The sequence below is a fragment of the Molossus molossus genome, unplaced genomic scaffold (genome assembly GCF_014108415.1).
Source record: "Molossus molossus isolate mMolMol1 unplaced genomic scaffold, mMolMol1.p scaffold_m16_p_3, whole genome shotgun sequence".
NCBI classification, from domain to species: domain Eukaryota; kingdom Metazoa; phylum Chordata; class Mammalia; order Chiroptera; family Molossidae; genus Molossus; species Molossus molossus.
The window spans coordinates 43,610,568-43,630,050 of record NW_023425366.1 but is presented as its reverse complement, the minus strand read 5'-3'; the positions used below and the strand labels follow the sequence as shown (position 1 = coordinate 43,630,050).

The 19,483-nt window shown below is 34.0% G+C and overlaps 1 protein-coding gene across 1 annotated transcript in view; it reads left to right on the top strand.

Annotated features, from left to right (window-relative positions):
* The window catches only part of ADAMTS6 (ADAM metallopeptidase with thrombospondin type 1 motif 6), a 222,699-nt gene that overhangs the window by 162,973 nt on the left and 40,243 nt on the right, over window positions 1-19,483 (top strand). Inside the window, exons 17-19 of the mRNA XM_036279502.1 lie at window positions 2,666-2,746; window positions 6,498-6,661; window positions 7,026-7,164. Of these exons, the coding sequence (XP_036135395.1) occupies window positions 2,666-2,746; window positions 6,498-6,661; window positions 7,026-7,164 (384 nt within the window). The remainder of the gene's footprint in view (window positions 1-2,665; window positions 2,747-6,497; window positions 6,662-7,025; window positions 7,165-19,483) is intronic.

Sequence of the window (19,483 nt, the reverse complement as noted above, 5' to 3'; positions counted from 1 at the left end):
GCTCAATTAATATTTGACAAAGGTGGCAAGAGCATACAGTGGAGTAAAGACAGCCTCTTTAATAAATGGTGTTGGGAAAATTGGACAGCTACATGCAAAAAAATGAAACTAGACCATCAACTTACACCATACACAAAGGTAAACTCAAAATGGATACAAGACTTAAATGTGACCCATGAATCCATAAAAATTCTAGAAGAAAATGTAGGCAACACAATTTCAGACATCATACGGAGCAGAATTTTCACTGATACATCACCTAAGGCAACAGAAACAAAGGAAAAAATGAACACATGGGACTACATGAAACTAAAAAGTTTCTGCACAGCAAAAGAAACAATCATCAAAACGGAAAGGCAACCCACTGTATGGGAGAACATCATTGCCAATGATGTATCAGATAAGGGGTTAATTTCCAATATATAGAGAGTGCTCATACAACTCCACAAAAGGAAGACAAAGAACCCAATTAAAAAATGGGCAGAGGACCTAAATAGACACCTCTCCAAACAGGACATACAAATGGCCAAAAGACATATGAAGAAATGCTCAACATCACTAATCATCAGAGAGATACAAATTAAAACAACAATGAGGTATCACCTCACACCTATCAGAATGGCCGCCATCAACAAATCATCGAACAAGTGTTGGCGAGGGTGTGGGGAAAAGGGGACTCTAATACACTGCTGGTGGGAATGCAGACTGGTGCAGCCACTATGGAAAACAATATGGTGTTACCTCAAAAAATTAAAAATTGAACTTCCATTTGACCCAGTGATCCCGCTTCTAGGAATATACCCTAAGAAGCCTGAAACACCAATCTGGAAGAATATATGTACCCCCATGTTCATAGCAGCACTATTTACAATAGCTAAGATCTGGAAACAGCCCAAGTGTCCATCAGTAGATGAATTGATAAAAAAGCAGTGGTACATATACACAATGGAGTACTATGCAGCTGTAAGAAAGAAAGATCTCTTATCCTTTGAGATGACATGGAGGGACCTGGAAAGTATTATCCTAAGCCAAGCAGAAAAAGACAAATACCACATGATCTCACTTATATACGGAATATAATGAACACAACAGTCTGAGGAATACGGTAGACCCAGAAACATGGAAGTAGGGCACAGACTGACATCCTCAGAAGAGGGGGTGGGGGGTGGGAAGAGATAAACCACAGAACTTATATGCATGAATGCATGACCAATGGACATGGATAACTAAGCCGGGGATGGGGTGGGGATGGGGGGGAGGGGGCTGCCAATGGGTAAAAACAGAGAAAAATCTGTAACAAAAAAATAAATTAAAAAATTAAAAAAAAAAGATAGAAGGCCATAATATAAATCAACACAAAATAAATAAAATAAAGCATGGGTCTTTCTTTAATAAGCATTCTACCAAAATATACATTTTGATATGTGTTTAATATATTTCAATTTGATTAATCATTAAGAAAAATATTTTAATGAAGATACATTTAAAATAAAGGTGTCTATAAATATGGCCTTTTAATCCAAAGCACTATAAAAATGAGATCTTAAAACATTTATAGTCATAATACAATTCATTTTATAACTTATTTTTCATTTTACTGCCACCTGAATATAAACAAAATGGAAGTGTTTAATCCTTAACTGACTCTTGAGAGTTTTCCTTGATTTTAGATATGAAGTGAATGCTAGATGACTCATTCTGTATGATTCAGTGCCCTTGAGGAAGGTTGCATAGAACAGTTCATATAGGGAAGATGAATTCCCTATAGCATCTCAGAATGTAGCATTTTTGAAAGCTAGAAATATTTCCACACAATTAGCACAAAATCACATTGTCAGGGATTTGCCTTCAGGTCATTAACTAATATGTTCACTAACAACTTGCACAAAGTGGATTTTAAAAAAAAAGATTTTAATGTCTGAGTCAGACTGATTTGGAATTAAACTATGCTTACTGGAATTCTATCTATAGCCTTCTATTTTATTTTATTTTATTTTTATTTTTTGTATGTGCCCCTAGCGGGAACCGAACCTGGGACTCTGGTCCACAGGCTGATGCTCCACCCGCTGAGCCAAACCGGTGAGGGCTAGCCTTCTACTTTAAGTATTTCTGTTGTAACTTTGCAATAACATTCAAAAAATGTATTTTCTACTTAATCTATCAATTAATCAGTATCTAACTGCCATTTAAACAAAATTTATTTGATTTTCTCATATTTGATCCTAATTTGCTTAATATGAAAGTAATATGTATTTCATCATTGCAAATAAAAAATATGTATGCTCTTTAAAAAAAAATTAAAGTATTCAATGTAGCTTCATATGAGATATTTTAAGTAAATATTATTCCCTTTCTACTTGACTTCATTTTGCTGTGTTTCTTTAAGATGGGAATTCTCACAGAGCATTGATGGGAGGGCCATGGCCGAGGGAAAAAAATATGAACCAACATTATACATGTTGAGGCTTATTTAAAGCTATCGTGAGGAAAATACTCTAGAAGTATTCATTAACCCAAAGGGGAATTTGCCCATATTTCATAGTTTGTGTAGTGCAAAGTCAAAGAAAGCATAGAAGAATAAAGAGACTCATCACTGAATGGTTACTAGCATCTTCTGACTGAGACTGCAGAACCTACTCAACACTGGCTACCTTCTGTGTTCCAGGCTACCTGGAAGTCGTGCATATACCAAGAGGCTCTGTTCATATTGAAGTCAGAGAAGTTGTCTGGTCAAAGAACTACATTGGTGAGTAGCATACTTTGCTCAGTTTCAAAAATTAACAAGGAAGGGCCGCACAGTTTCATGAAGGAAAAGACATACTGCTTTGAGGTGGAATATTTTCATGCTAAAATGAAGTTCCAGGTCTTCTATGACCACATGTATGAACTAATCACAAAAAAATCAAATAATCAACCCAATGAAGAGTAGTTTATAGCTTACTCTTCATTGGGTTGGTTATTTGATTTTTATGTTATTGGGATTTAATTTACATATAATAAAGTACATCCATTATAAGTGTACAGTTCAAAGAGTATGCCACAGCCAAAATATAGACCATTTCTGACTTTAAAACATTCTGTTATATGCCTTTGCAGTCAAATCCACCCAGACTTAGCCTCAGGCAAATATTGATCTTTTGTCTGACTTATGCATTAAATTTTGTCTGCAATTTTACATAAATGGGTTAATACAGTGCATATTCTTGTTGGGCTTTTTTCACTCAGCATCATGTTTTTGTGATTCATCTGGATTGAGTATATCTGAAGTTCACTGTTTTTTATTGCCAAATAATATCCCAATGTGTAGATATATCATAATATTTTTATCCATTCATTTGATATGAAAATTTGGGTCATTTTCAGTTTTTCACCATTGTGAATAAAGCTTCTTTGAACATTTATAGACAAGCTTTGTGTGGACATATATTTTTATTTCTCCTAAAAAAAGGCTTAGAAGTGAAATGGCTAGGTTATATGATAAGTATATGTTTAACTTCATAAAAAATTATTAAATTGTTTTCCAAATGCGCATGGCCTTTTCAGAATTGTCAGTCTTCTTCATTTTACCTGCACAGATACCGCTTGTTGTCTGTGAAGTGTTTAAACAAATTATTTTGCCTATTTAAAATATTTTTATTAAATTATGTATTTTATACTAGTCTTTGTTCAAATACATGTTTTATGAATACTTTCTCCCAGTCACTGGCGTGTTTATTTCCTGTCCTTAATGGTGTCTTTTCATTTTCATGAAATCTAATTCACTAAGTTTTTTATGGTTTATGTTTTCATGTCTTACCACAGAAATTTTGCCTACCCCAAGGTTGTAAATATTATCTTCACTGTGTCCTTAAGAATTTATAGTTTTAGCTTTTACTTAGGTATATGGTCCATTCTGATTTTTTATATAAGGTATAAAGTAAGAGGTTGAGATTCGACTTTTTTTCATATAGATATTCAATTACTATAGCACCATTTATAGAAAAGACTATTATTTCCCTCATGGTATTACCTTGATACTTTTGATAAAGATCAGTTGAACATGAATGTATGGATCTATTTCTGTTCCCACCCATTGATATATGTGTCTATCATTAAACCAAAACCACATTGTGTTGATTAATAGAACTTTCCACTGGGCCTTGAAAATAGGAAGCATTTGGTCTTCAAATTTGATCTTTTTTTCTCAAAATTATTTTGCTTTTCTAGGTATTTTACATTTCTCTATATATTTTAGAATCAACTTTTCAATTTCTACTAAAAGAGATTATATGAAATCTATAAATAAATTTAAGAATTGACATCTTACAAATATTATCTTCTAATACATGTGAAGATTTCTTTACATTTATTCACCAACATTTATTTTACTTTTTAATTTTTTTGTATATGCCCCTAGCGGGAACCGAACCCAGGACTCTCTGGTCCATAGGCCGATGCTCCAACCGCTGAGCCAAACTGGCCAGGGCATCAACATTTATTTTTCAGTGTACAGGTTTTACACACATTTTTTTCTTGAATCTCTCATGCTTTTTGATGTTATTGTAAATGGTACTGATATTTTAATTTAATTTTTCAATTGTTTGTTGTTATTATATAGCAATACAATTGATTTCTTTTAGAATTGAGCTCATGCCCTGTGACCTGGTTATATTCACTTATTATTTCTAATCACTGTTTTATAGTTTTTCTTTTCAACATAGACTATCATGTCATGCTTGAACAAAGGCATTTTTACTTCTATATTTTCAATCTTTTTTTTTTTTTTTTATCCTCACCTGAGGACATTTTTCCATTTTTTTTTGTTCAGATAGAGCAGGAGGGAGAGAGAGGAAGAGAGAGAGAGAGAGAGAAACATCGATGTGAAGGGACACATCGAATGGCTGCCACCCGCACGACCAACCAGGGCCAGGGACAAACTGCAACCGAGGTACATGCCCTTAGCGGGAACCGAACCCGGGTCTTTCTGTACCGCAGGCCGACGCTCTAACCGCTGAGCCAAACCGGCCAGGGCTATATTTTCAATCTTTTGATGTTGATTATTTCCTTATTCTTGCCTTATAATCATGGTCAGGGCCTTCAGTACAATGCTGAATAGCAGTGAGGAGATTGGACATCCTTTCATTTTCTCTGATCTTAAGGGGAAAATGTTCTTTTTTTCTTTTCTTTTTTTACTAGTATGTATGATTTAGCTAGATTTATACAGACGCCTTTTATCATGTTAAGGAAGTTCCTTTCTATTTCTAGTTTTCTGCGTTTTCTTCCCGAATGGGTTTTGAAGTTTTCTGAATCTATTGCATGATTTCGTGTGTTTTCTTTTCTTTTTTTCCCTGTTAATATAGTGAATGCATTGATTGATTTTCAAATGCTAAATCAGTCTAGCATTCTTGGGATAAAAACCACTTTATCGTAATGTATTAGCATTCTTTTATTTAAAAAAATGTTTTTATTGATTTTTTTCAATAGAGTGGAAGGGAGAGAGAGAGAGAAACATCAATGTAAGAGAGAAGCATTGATCTGTTGCCTCCTGCATGCCCCCTTCTGGGGATTGAGCCTGCAACCTGGCATGTGCCATGACTGGGAGTTGAACCAGGACCTCTCAGTCCATGGGATGATGCTCAGTCCACTGAACCACACTGGCTGAGCTGTATTAGCATTCTTATGTATTGCTTAGTTGATTTGATAATACTTGGTTAAAAGTATTTGCATTTATGTTCAAAGGTGATATCGGTCAGGGTAAGATCGATATTATTTCTTTTTTTTTTATTAATTAATTTATTTTTGTTACAGATGTTTCTCCTTATTCCCTCACTGACACCCTTGATATTATTTTTAATGTTTGAAACAATGTGTAGCCTTCTAGGCTAGAGTTTTCTTTGTGAAAAGAGTTAATGAAAAAATCAGTTTCTTTGATAGCTATAAAAATTTAGAACATATTAGCATAATAGTGTGCATAATATTCCCTTATTATCCTTTTAGTGTCTGTAGCAACGGCTCTTTTTTCACTCTTGACATTGGTAATTTGGGCTTTTTTCCCCTTGATCATTTAGTAAGGTTATTGTCATATACTAATTTCCATATGTGCTTGAGTTTATTTCTTACTATCTGTTCAGTGCCATTGTTGTCTGTCTGTGTACCAGTACCATAGTTTCTCTCTGCCCCGTATTCATATAATTACTTTTAAAATATTTGGACAGGAAAGTCTGCTTCCTACCTCTGCCCCATTCCCAGTTATTTCTTTGGTCATACTTTTCCATGTTAGTTCCATATGTTTATTTCTCCGGGTCACGTTTTGTTCCTTTCTATCAATGACTTCACAAATACTTAATGTCTTCTTGACATTTACATGAAACATTACCATTTTAATCTGTACATAGTAGCCAAGAATCCCATCTCTAAATGGAAATGAGTATTCATTGTTTATGTCAGTGCAGTTATTAATCAGTGACACTGTGGTAAATAAAGTTTCATATTTTAAGGTGTACTGTGATTTTTTTTAGCTTTAAAATCTGAAAGGGATGATTACTATCTTAATGGTGCCTGGACTATTGACTGGCCTAGGAAGTTTGATATTGCTGGGACAGCTTTTCACTACAAGAGACCAACTGATGAACCAGAATCCTTGGAAGCTCAAGGTCCCACCTTGGAAAATCTCATTGTCGTGGTAAATGTGTCTTTGCTTCTTTATTATCTATGCTTTATAGTTGGTGAAATTGGGTAAATGAAGGTAAAATGGTTTGCCCAAGTGTTTAAAATCCTTGTAAAGTTAAAGCCATAGGATTCTTCCACATGACTGACGATTTCAGTGTTTGCTTGAATAACATTTTTATAACTAAACAAGGTAGATGAGAGAAATGGGTCTAAATTACCCATGAAAATGGAAGGAGAATATTCAACAGAAGTGCATGTTATCTTAAATTTCCTATAAGACTTACTTTATGACATCATCTTCTTCAAAAGAAATAATAAATATCTGAACGAAGGCTCATTGTATTTTAATTATCTTCACCAGTTGTTTTCAATGGCAGGTTCTGATTCAAGAACAGAATTTGGGAATTAGGTATAAATTCAACGTTCCCATCACACGGACAGGCAGTGGAGATAGTGAAGTTGGCTTTACGTGGAATCACCAGCCTTGGTCAGAATGCTCAGCTACTTGTGCTGGAGGTAAGACACCCACTAGGCAGCCCACCCAGAGGGCAGATGGAAAGCAAAACATGTTGTGGGCTATGCTTTGTGTTTGCTAAAGAAGCTAATTGGAAACATTTCTTGCAGGTTTGCCTCAAACTGTAATTTAGCAAAAGAAACTTTGCTTTAATTATATTATATTCCATTTGTTTTTAACCTCATGTAATTTGTACAGATTTGTTGGTAAAATACATCTTGGCACAATGAGTGTCTCTGCTGGTGCTTCTCCCAAGACTAACTTGAAGGTGGGCTGTTTGCTTTTCGTGAACGCATTCTTGGTAAAGAACATCAAGAGTTTTAAATAAGAAAATGGGCAAGAATCAGACGGCACAGATATAACTTCTTGTAATGGGAGATGAGAATGTATGTCTGTGTGTGTGTGTGTTTGTGCTTGTGTGCTTGTGTGTTTCCCATAATCCTACTCAAACTCCCTTTTTCTGCCATCCAAATTAAGGGGCTATTTACTAGGACACTACAATCACTACTGGTGTCTGGGTCTCTGGGTTAATGGTGTATGCTGACCCCCATTACAGTCCCTCAGAGAGGTAGCTGCTAGGCGGTGGTTGGTGATGTGTTGGTTGTCCCATGTGCGTTTTTCATGGGTGCCCTTTCCCCACAATTTACTCTATTCCTAATCCTCCTCCCTCTAGTGGCCACCATTGCAATTCTTTACCTCTGGCTGGGAGAGCAGGACAGTTGGCTTCCTTCAAAGCCAACACCATTGCTGCTGCATGGACTGGTGAGTAGAAGTGCTGTGCAAGCAGCATCTTCCTTCTCTCTGGAGACTAAATGCATCGCCTCCACCGTACACCTTGATTGCAGTAGGCAAAGAAACAATCCTGTCTTTCAGGCTTAGGCTAGACTAGAGCACCTCACCATTCTGAGAGCAAAGATTAACTTTTGAATAGCGATATTTATAATGGGAGAGACTGGAATAAAATGAATTATCCCATTTTACCCTATATTCCAATGTATCACCAATTTTTCCTTTATAAACTTCTTAGAAACATGTCACTTAACCTGGACTTTATGCTGTCATCCTATACTCACTGAATCACTATCACCTGTGATTTTAAGAATTGAATCAGAGAAATTATTTTCACAGAAATGATTTTCATATAATAGATTTTAGTATTTTTAGACTCAAATAGAATTAAATAATTACAACTGCAAATTCAGTAGTAGACACAGTCCAAAATAGAAAAGCAAAAAGCAAATAACTAATAATGTTTTCTCCTGTGTGAAGTATCATGAAACATGGTTATGTCTAATTTGTGACATATTTTAAAAGATCTCTGATTCCCATCCATTTTATGTGTGAAATGGTTGGTGATTTGTAATGCAAAGATTTAAGAAGTATAGGGCATTACTGTTTCTTTTAATGAAATAAAGGATATTTAAAAGTAATTGTTCAAGTGAATGCCATTGTATTGTTCTTTAGAGGCATCTATACATATATATTTCTTTATTCTAATTCTGTTCTTTTTTACTCAGTCTATAAATTAATTTTTCCTTTTTCACATACCAAAACAAAGTCTTCCTGATAATTTTACATACATAATTCAGGTTCTAGGCAAAGTGAGATAAACTTAAAGAAGAATCAAAATAATTTAAAGTCTATGAGATCTAATGAGGACAGTCTTAGTGTTGAGGGTGATTAGCTTAGAAAAGAGAAAGCTGAAGGAAAGTATATTAGTATCTTCAAGTATGTAACAGAATGTTGAATGCAAATTCTTAGTGCCTGTTCGTCTTTGTACTAAAAATTGCTATATTTGGGGATGGTTTAGACACAGTCTTGTCTGAGGCCAAGGAGGGATTAAGTGAATTCTCAATGTTCCTTCTAACCCTATAATTCTTTTGTTTAAAAAAGGGGTAGTCCAAGAAAATAAAGTCATGAGAATTGAATTAAAGAAAAAAAAACTTTGGTTTTATTAAAGTAAATAAATATGAAAATTCTAAATGAGTATTATTCTTTTCCATAACACCTGCATTGAGAAATCATAATAGAAAAGTGATTTCTTATGATAGGGGATAAATCAAAAGAAAAAAGGGAGAAAAGTCCCTGGAAAGAGAATGTTCTCTTCTTTGTTATTTATATTTCTTCTCTCTGAAGTTACTGATCCTAGATATTTGAGGTGGTTCTGGGTATTGGAATTGTGCTCAGTTGTGAGTGAGTATGACAGCACTCATGAGACCATTGCCTTCTTTGGAAGAGAGATGTACAGTACTTGAAAGTTTGCAGGCATAGTGTGAAGACTTCCCACTTGTCTTGGTAAATGGTTCTCAAATTGTGGTCCATAGACCAGCAGCATCAACATCACTTGAGAATTTATTAGAAATGCTAATTTGGGGGCACTATTTCAAACCCACTGAATAAAAACTGTCTGGGTGGAGCCCAGCAATCTATGTTTTAGCAAACTCCATGTGCTCCTGATGCTTGGTCAAGTTTGAGAACCATTGATCTTGTTTGACACATAAAATCCATGACCTCCTCACTGAAGTCTGTGCATCTCTCTAGATTCATTTTGCACCTAGAACAATGCCTGGCACATACTAAGCACTCAATAAATATTCATAGATGAGTGAATGAACAAAAGGGATTATTTTGGCAATTATGTATTTGTACTAGTTCTTTTCACTGTGGAATATGAGAGCTTAGCATTGCTGTTTTTCTCATGAGATGGGGCAAAAGGATTGTCAGGGAGAGACAGTGTAATTTTTATTAGCATGGATAAGAAAAACCAAGCTCCCCTCTTTTGTTTTCTTTATTTTGAATAGGTGGAAAATATTTCCTACGATACAGGGTACCAATATGAATTATTGGAGTTATTCTTCTTACACATACCCCCATTTTAAATCCCAAGTTCTTTAAGTACAGAAAGCATATGATTGAGCAAAAAATATCTTTTGAGACTCAGGAATGTTGGTCAAAGAGGGAGCCAGAGTCATCTGCTTGGTAGTGTTAAGTGGAACTTCATCTATTGTTAAGGAATCTTTCAGGGAAAAGTCAGTTCTATCTAGTTTTCACTAGGGAACTAAGGATGAACACTAAAGTTAGTTCTCAGTTGGGATACTTCACTCTTGTCTTTTCCAGGGTAGTGGTAGGTATCTTGAGGCTGCCAAAACTTTACAAAATGGAAAAAGAGAAAACAAGATCTCAAAGAACTTTCTACTGCAATCTTACAAGACTCCTCAATGGTCTTACCTATTACTAACCTGCATGTTTTATTAATGGCAAGACCTTTGGACTTTGTATTTGGGAGCAAAGTTGATAGCTTTCTTTTATGAGGTCTTTTAAGATAAGAAGTTTTGAGACTGTTTTTCTGTTGCTTAGCAGAGCCAGTGACAAATCTAATGCTTCAGGAAACATTGCTGGTGATTCAGTCCAAGTAATAGTCTTTTCTCTGAGTCAGTGATGAAACACTTCCTTAGCCTGAATAAGAACATTGACATGCTATGGGGTGTTGTTTTCAGTATAAATGTGATTTTTAAGATACAGTTTTGACTCTTCCTCTGAGAGAAACCCTAGTCCAATGAATTAAAACTTGGTTATTATCTGAACCACTATTACTGACATTAGAGTTTTTTTTTTTAATTTCTTATCCAGAGTATTGTATACTCTGTAGTTTATCTGACTCCCAAATTTATATACTACCACTGTATTCATGATTAATATGTTAATTGATAAAGGTTGGCTGGGTCGTGAGAATTGTATTATTTTAAAATACAAAGGTTTAGGAGTTTTTTATGTACTAGTCATTTATGCTATGTGCCTTTGCACTCTGACTTCTAAAGACTCAAATAACAAATACTGCATATTCATCCTTTAATTTTAGTCATACATGTTCTGTTTTTACTAATGTTTGGCTAGATGTGGGGTTCTCAAATTTTAGCATGCATCAAAATTACCTAGAGGGTTTGTTCAAACAGGTTTGCTAGACACTGTCTCTAGTTTCTGATTTGTTAGGTCTGGTGTAGATTCCAAGAATTTGCATTTCTGACAAGTTTCCAGGTGATGCTGGTGCTACTGGTTCAGAAACCACACTATGAGAATCATTGGATTAGACACTTCGGTGTCATAAAGCTAATGTCTATTCACACAAAGTGAGAAATCTTTTAGGTAATCACCCACATTATAGTTTGATTCCCATTACATCGCAACTACTCTTTTTAATGATAACTAGTTCTACAGTTTAGCTCTGTAATAATAAATACAATTTTATAGTTTATAAAACATTTTCTGGTGCTCTGTTTCATTTGATCATCCTCAGCAGCACCATGAGATAGACATTGATATTATTATTTCTATTTTATAGGTAAAACTCAAGTGAAGTAACTTGCTCAAATCAAGACTTAAAAATTGAGGCTCTAGTGATTTTTAAAATGTAGCATTTTCCTTCATAATAAAAATGGTCTTTACCATGAACAGACCTTTTTCACTAGAAACCTCAACAGAGCTATATGATATATCCCCATTTCAAAACACCTTTTTCGCTAGCTTGAAATTTCATTGTTTCAAATGATTTCCCTAAAGCAATGAATCTTAACTGTGGCTGCACATTAGAATTACCTGAAGAACTTCAAACAATTCTAATGTTTGGGCCCCGCCCCCAACGATTTTGATTTAATTCCTTACGAGTGTGGCCTGGGCCTATGATTTTTGAAAGCTCCCTAGGTAATTCTAATGCACACCTAAGGCTGAGAAGTACTGCCTTTGAGGTTGATTAAAGTTTATTTATTCTTCAAATTATTTACATTCAAATCCAGATACCTTGGAGCATTAGTATCTCACATCTCTCTTACTAATCAGCTACTAGTTGACTACAGTGGTTAATGAGATTTGGATATAAGTATTTGGGATGGGAAAGTAGAGAGGGGCATCAGAGAAGGGAATGAAAAACATGGTAGAATACTAATTAATTTCATAATTTGCTTGTGTGGGCATTGGCCTCGGACATGCCTTTGGAAAGCTTTTTGTGTAGTTCAGTTTATTTGTATGCCTTATTTTACCTGATAGACACTTATAAGCTTCTAATTCATGCTTTTAAAATGAACTGAAATTGGGCTAAATATCACTTCTTGGCCTTTTGCTAAGATCAAGTGAAATTGTGCTAAAGAGATTCTGAAAACTCTTTTTAATGTCAAGTTTTATGGTACTTAGGGAGTTAAAATTTGTAAGTGGATATATACTTGACCAACTTTAATTTAGACCCACAAGTTAGAATGTAAGAGGCAAATGACCCCTGTTTTAACTCAATATATATGAAAACTGATAAGAAACTTTTTATCTCTTTGTGAGTTAAAGTTCTAATCAGAAAAGTTCTTTTGTTGTTTTAAGACATTGTTCTTTCTTTAGGGAATGGATCTTTGTAAAATGCAGCAGTATTCATAATTTTCTATCTCTCTGAATGTACACTCCATTTCACATTATTTAAACCATTCCCTTGCACCCACGCAACCTTCATAACCTCTTCTCTTATTTAATACAACCCTTAGGCTTAAAAGCAAAACTTTCTAAAACCGATTAACTAAGAGTTGATGCTGAACTGATGCATTCAACTTTGAACCTGTTCTGTTACTAAAGAAACCTTAAGGATACTTTCTTTGTGGTTCAAAGAAAGGTCAGAAATACATATTCATTTTGCATGTAGTCGTTTTAAATTTTTACTCAAAATATATACAATCTTTGTCCTACGATTCACTCTATTGACACTTCTGATTACTTTTTCCAAATTGTTTTTTTCTAGGGTTTTCTTTCTTCCTCTTTGTGTAGAAGTACAAAAATTATATACCAAAGAACTCAATTTGAAAACTGAAAAACACACAAACACATGGAGGCTGAATAACATGCTACTAAACAATGAATGGGTTAACAAGATCAAGGAAGAAATCAAAAGATACCTTGAGATGAACGAAAGTGAAAACACAATAACTCCAAACCATGGGACACAGCAAAACCATTCTAAGAGGAAATTCATAGCAATACAGGCCTACTTCAAGAAACAAGAAAAATCTTGAACAATTGAACCTTACATGTAAAGGAACTAGAAAAACAACAACAAACAAAGGCCAAAGTGAGTAGAAGGAAGGATATAATAAAGATCAGAGCAGAAGTAAACAAAATACGGTCTAAAAAATACAAAAGATCAATAAAACCAAGAACTGGTTCTTTGAAAAGATAAACAAGATTGATAAACCTTTATTTTAACCAGATTCATCAAAAAAGAAAAAAGAAGACCCAAATCAATAAAATAGAAATGAATGAGGAGAAGTGACAACTGACACCACAGAAATACAAAGAGTTATAAGAAAATAACTACATACAACTATATGCCAACAAATTGGAAAACCTGGAAGAAATGGATAAATTTCTAGAAACATACCATCTTCCAAGTCTGAATCAAGAAGAAATAGACCATCTGAACAGCCTGATTACTACTAACAAAATTGAATCAGTAATAAAATAAATAAATAAAAAACTCCCAACAATCATAAGTCCTGGACCGAATGACTTCACAGGTAAATTTTACCAAACATTTAAAGAAGAATTAACACTTGTCTTTCTCAAACTATTCCAAAAAATTGAAGAGGAGGGAAGACTCTCAAGCTCATTTTATGAGGCCATCATTACCTTGATTCCAAAACCAGACAAAGATATTATAGAAAAAGAAATTATAGGCCAGTATCCCTGGTGAAGATGCAAAAATCATCAACAAAATATTAGCAAACATAAGTAAGCAGTATATTGAAAAGGTCATACATCATGATCAAGTGGGACTTATTCTTTGGACAAAAGGTTGGTTCAGTATCTGAAAATCAATTTAAATGATACATCACATAAATATATTATCACATCAATAGATGCACAAAAGCATTTGACAAAATCCAGCATTCATTTATGATTAAAACTCTAAGAAAAGTGGAATACAAGGAACAGACTTCAACGTAATAAAGACCAAATATGACAAACCCACAGCCAATGTCATATTCAATGGGGAAAAACTAAAAGTGTTTTCTTCAAGATCAGGAAAAAGACAAGGATGTCCATGTTCACCACTTTTATTTAACATAGTACTGGAAGTTTTAGTCACAACAGTCAGACAAAAAGAAGAAATAAAAGGCATCCAAATTGGAAAGGAAGAAGTAAAACTATCATTATTTGCAGATGACATGATAATGTATATAGAGAGAATCCTAAAGATCTGCCAAAAAACTATTAGAACTGACAAATTCAGTAAAGTAGCAGGATACAAAATTAATATTCAGAAATCAGTTGCATTTGATACACCAATAATGAACTATCAGAGAATTTAAGAAAGCAATCTCATTTATAAATGCATCAAAAACAATAAAGTACCTATGAATAAATTTAACCAAGGAGATAAAAGATCTGTACTTGGAAAATTATAAGAAACTGAAGAAAGAAATTGAAGAAGATATAAATAAATGGAAACATATACCATGCTCATGGATAGGAAGAATTAATAATGTTAAAATGTTAATAGTACCCAAAGCAATCTATAGATTCAATTCAATCTCTATCAAAATACCAATGGCATTTTTCACAGAACTAGAACAAATAATCCTAAAATTTATATGGGACCACAGAAGACCCTGAATAGCCACAGCAATCTTGAGAAAGAACATAGTTGGAAGTATCACACCACTGATATCAAACTATACTACATGACTACAGTAATCAAAACAGCATGATGCTAGCATAAAAACAGACAGATGGATTAATGAACAGAATAGAGAGCCCAGAAACAAAGCCATGCCTATCTGGTCAATTAATATATGACAAAAGAAGGAAGAATATACAGTGGGGTAGACTGTCTTTAATAAATAGTATTGAGAAAATGGAACAGATACATGAAAAACAAAAAAACAACATGAAACGAGACCACCTTCTTATACATAAACAAGAATAAACTCAAAATGGATTAAAGACTTAAATGTAAGACCTGAAACCATAAAATTCCTAGAAGAAAACATATGCAGTAAACTCTAACATTGCTCTTAGTGATTTTTTTTTTTTTTAATATTATTTCCTTGGGCAAGGGAAACAAGAAAATATAAACAAATTGGACTACATCAAACCCAAAATTTTTACACAGTAAAGGATACCATGAACAAAACTAAAAGACAGCCTACTGATTTGGAGAAGATCTTCACCAATGATATATTCAATAAGGAATTAATATCCAAAATTTATAAAGAACTCATGCAAGGTAACACCAAAAATCAACATACAGTCTAATAAAAAATGGACAGTGGATCTGAATAGACATTTCTCCAAAGAGGTCATCAGATGGCTAATAGACGTATGAAACAAAATTCAATGCCACTAATCATCAGAGAGATACAAGTTAAAAGCACAATAAGATACCATCTCACACTTGTCATAATGGCTATCATCAATAAATCAAGAAACAACAAATATTGGAGAAGATGTGGATAAAGGAAACTCTTGTTCACTGTTGGTAGGGTTGCAAATTGGTACAACTGCTATGGAAAAAAGTATAGAGGTTCCTCAAAAAAGTTAAGAATAGAACTACCTTATGACCCAGCAATTCTTCTTCTGGGTATTTATCTGAAGAAATCCAAAACAGTAATTCAAAAAGATATGCATCCTTATGTTTATTGCAGCATTATTTACATAGTCAAGATATGGAAGCAACCTAAGTATTCATCAATAGATGAACAGATAAAGAAGATGTGGTATATTATATACAATGGAATATAACCCAGCCATTAAAAGGATGAAATCTTGCCATTTGTGACAACATGGTTGGATCTAGAGGGTATTATGCTAAGTGAAATAAGTCAGACAGAGAAAGAAAAGTACCATATGATTTTACTTAAATGTGGAATTTAAAGAACAAAATAAATAAACAAACAGAACAGAACAGACTCATAGATATAGAGAACAAACTGATGGTTGCCAGATAGAAAGGGGATTTAGGGGCTTGAGTGAAAAAGGTGAAGGGATTAAGAAGTTACAAAATAGTCATGGGGATGTATAGGACAGCCAGCATAGGGAATATAGTCAATAATATTGTATAGTGCCAGGTGGGTACTAGACTTATTGGAGAGATTACTTCATAAATTATAAAAATCTCTACCCACTGTGCTGTACACCTGAAACTAATATAAAATGATATTGAATGGCAAGTGTAATTGAAAAATTTTAAAAACCTGAAGTTGTTCAGGTTTCTGCTGACAAACAGGCATCTCTGCTAAACATTCATTGCTCGACAGCTAAGGACAAAAAACATGTTACCGTTATGTTTAGATTGAGAAGGAGGAAGAAAGAGACAGGTTTATTTTTAGAAGTAATTTTTTTAGGTATTATGTTTTTAACTTTTTAAAATGTATTTAAATACATTTTTCTTTTTCAGTTACAACTGACATACAATATATTAGTTTCAGCTGTACACTCCATTGATTAGACATTATATAACTTACTAAATGATATTCCCGATACATCTTGTACCCATCTGACACCATACATAGTTATTAGAATAGAATTGACTATATTCCCTCTTCTGTACTTCCTATCCCCATGATTATTATATAACAACCAATTTGATTTTGTTTGAAGTTCAAAGACCACAGATTTTTCTTACATATACAGGGTTGGGCAAAAGTAGGTTTACAGTTTTTTGTATGGAAAATAATATAATAATTGATAAATACTAATACAAGAATAAACTCTGTTTTTCATGTACTTACAACTGTAAACCTATTTTTGCCCCACCCTGCACTATGGGTTATTTAAGAATGTTTCTAATCGGTTGTCATTGACCATTTGAAACATTGTCATTATTTTTACATTTACATAGCCTAATTTTTTGTTTGTTTGATGCTTATTTTATATAAATGCTTTTTAAACTTTTTATTCTTTTATTCCCTGGATGTCATCTTAAGCTGTGTGTGTGTGTGTGTGTGTGTGTGTGCTGTATATAAATTTAAAGATATTCTTTGTTTGTTTCTTCTTTCTAAATAAGACAAACTCTTTTTATTTTACTTTTTGTAATTTCACCCGATTCCCAGGATTCTCATGCATATTGGAACTGGTCTCTACTTCTTCAGATTTTTAAGATGCTTTACATAGTTTCCAACTGCTATTTTGTAGGGCCACATTTTTCTTTCTTTTTTTCTTTTAATGTTTTTTGTTTATTGATTTTAGAGAGAGGAGGGAAAGAGAGAGAGAGAAACATTGATGAGAGAACATTGATTGGCTGCCTCCTGCATGGCCCCCACTGGGGATTGGGCCGGCAACCGTGGCATGTGCCCTGACTGGAATTGAACTGGCCACCTCTTGGTGTGTGTGTCGATGCTCGACCACAGAGCCACACTGGCCGTGGTGTAGGGCCACATTTTTCAAACTGCACCATGGGGCCCCAGGACACTGCAGCTGACTTTTACACAGTCACTGCAGAACATTGTGCCTTTTCAATGCAAACATGGTGACGTTGGTCATACGACATAGGTGATTACTATTAAATTGTTTGGACTTAATTAATTATTATGTGAAACTGATACTTTTTTCTGCATAGTAGTTTCTGTGAAAAATTTACTGAGACACTAAAGGTGCTATGAACCAAGAAAGTTCGAGAACTCTTGATTTAGAGTAAAATGAGTGTCATTAAAGTTGGATGAAATCAGTTACCTCACTTCAGGAGACACTGAATTTTACAGGAGGGTGGGGGGGGGGGGGAGGATATAACCTGCTTATTGAGGGTCCTGGTCGTGTTCAGAGTTTAAAAATCAGGCTCTGCTCTTCCAGTTAAGGAACGAGAGGTCTTAAGTAATATGTAAGTTCTCCTTCAGACCTATATTAAGTATTCCTTTTGATGTGCCTTTCTGAATATGTTTCCTTTCTTTGTCTCTGTCAGTTCAGTTTGAATTTAAGATTGGTGAGTGATTGAAAGAAAAAAGAAGAAAGAGAAGACAAACTAGATATTTAAAAGGGCCCCGATAGCAAATTCTTCTTTCCAATTTACTACCTAACAAGTTTATATAATTACCTACACTATTCCATTTATTGATAACATATTTTTCAAATTATTTTAATGAATCTATCATGTAGATTACTATAACTCCTTCAAAAAGTTGGATATTTCTATGAAAACATATGCTCCTGTTATATATTTTATTGTTTTCAAGAATGATACCACACAACTTAATATACACTTAAAAGTATAGTTAAGTTCATTCTAAAATTAAAAATTAAAAAAATGTTTAAAGTCATAATTTAAAAAAGTATAATGCAGTCTTTAGGCTAGTACTAGTATCTGCTTGAAAGAGAACCTCTCTCGAAGTACCAGATAAAACAGAGGCAAATTCTTTACATTTTCACAGATGTCCTTTTCATTTCTTTGCGAGTTCTAAGTGCCTGACACATTGAACATCACTAAGAAATGGTCAGTTCACATTACTAGTAAATAACAGAATATGTTTCAAACAAAGAAGAGTTTTGACACTTGACTTTTATAGACAAAATAACAGAAATAATGACTATCGCTTGGGGAGCTTATAAAAGACATCTATAGTGTAACTTTGACTGGAACTCAAAATGGAGGAATCCGAAGTGGAGCAGACAGAGGAAAACCACTCTAATTGTTTTTGAAGATTCAAAATAGATTTGATTGAAGTTAAGTGTGAAAGACATTAAAAAGTTGAATCTTACAATTAAGTTTATTTCTCTTTAATTTAAGAATACCAGCTAAAAGTTACTTTCAGAATAGATAACAGATGGAAATTTTAGTTTGAATAATTAAAAGCCTTTACTTTTTGTCATCTACCCCACCCCCCGCTATGAAAAGAGTCTTGGGACCAATGAAGATCAGAGAAAGAGAAATCAGAATCAGAGAGCAATAAAACAAAATTAAGTTAAAAATATTAGACCTGAAAATGCATTGTTTTTTTTGAGATAAGGCAACTTCCATAATTATAATTGTTCCTGCCTTATCCTCTCTCCTCATTATAATGTAATCTCATTAAGGTCAAGACTGTCTCATTTTTTCCCCCTTATGATAAGGGAGGGTGGGAAACATACCTTAGACATAGTAGGAATTCAATGAGTTAAATTAAGTTAGACACTTTCCACGGAAGAGGTTACTGTTACTAGATAATGAGTAGTAGGAATTCCCTCCAGGGATACCGTGATTTCAAATAAATGCAGTATATGTGTGCTCCACCCTACCTCACCATCACCAAACACAGTTGGCTCTAGAAAAACACAGTATTTTTAGAGCTGCATTTTTCTTTTCTTCATCCTGTTCCCTTGGGA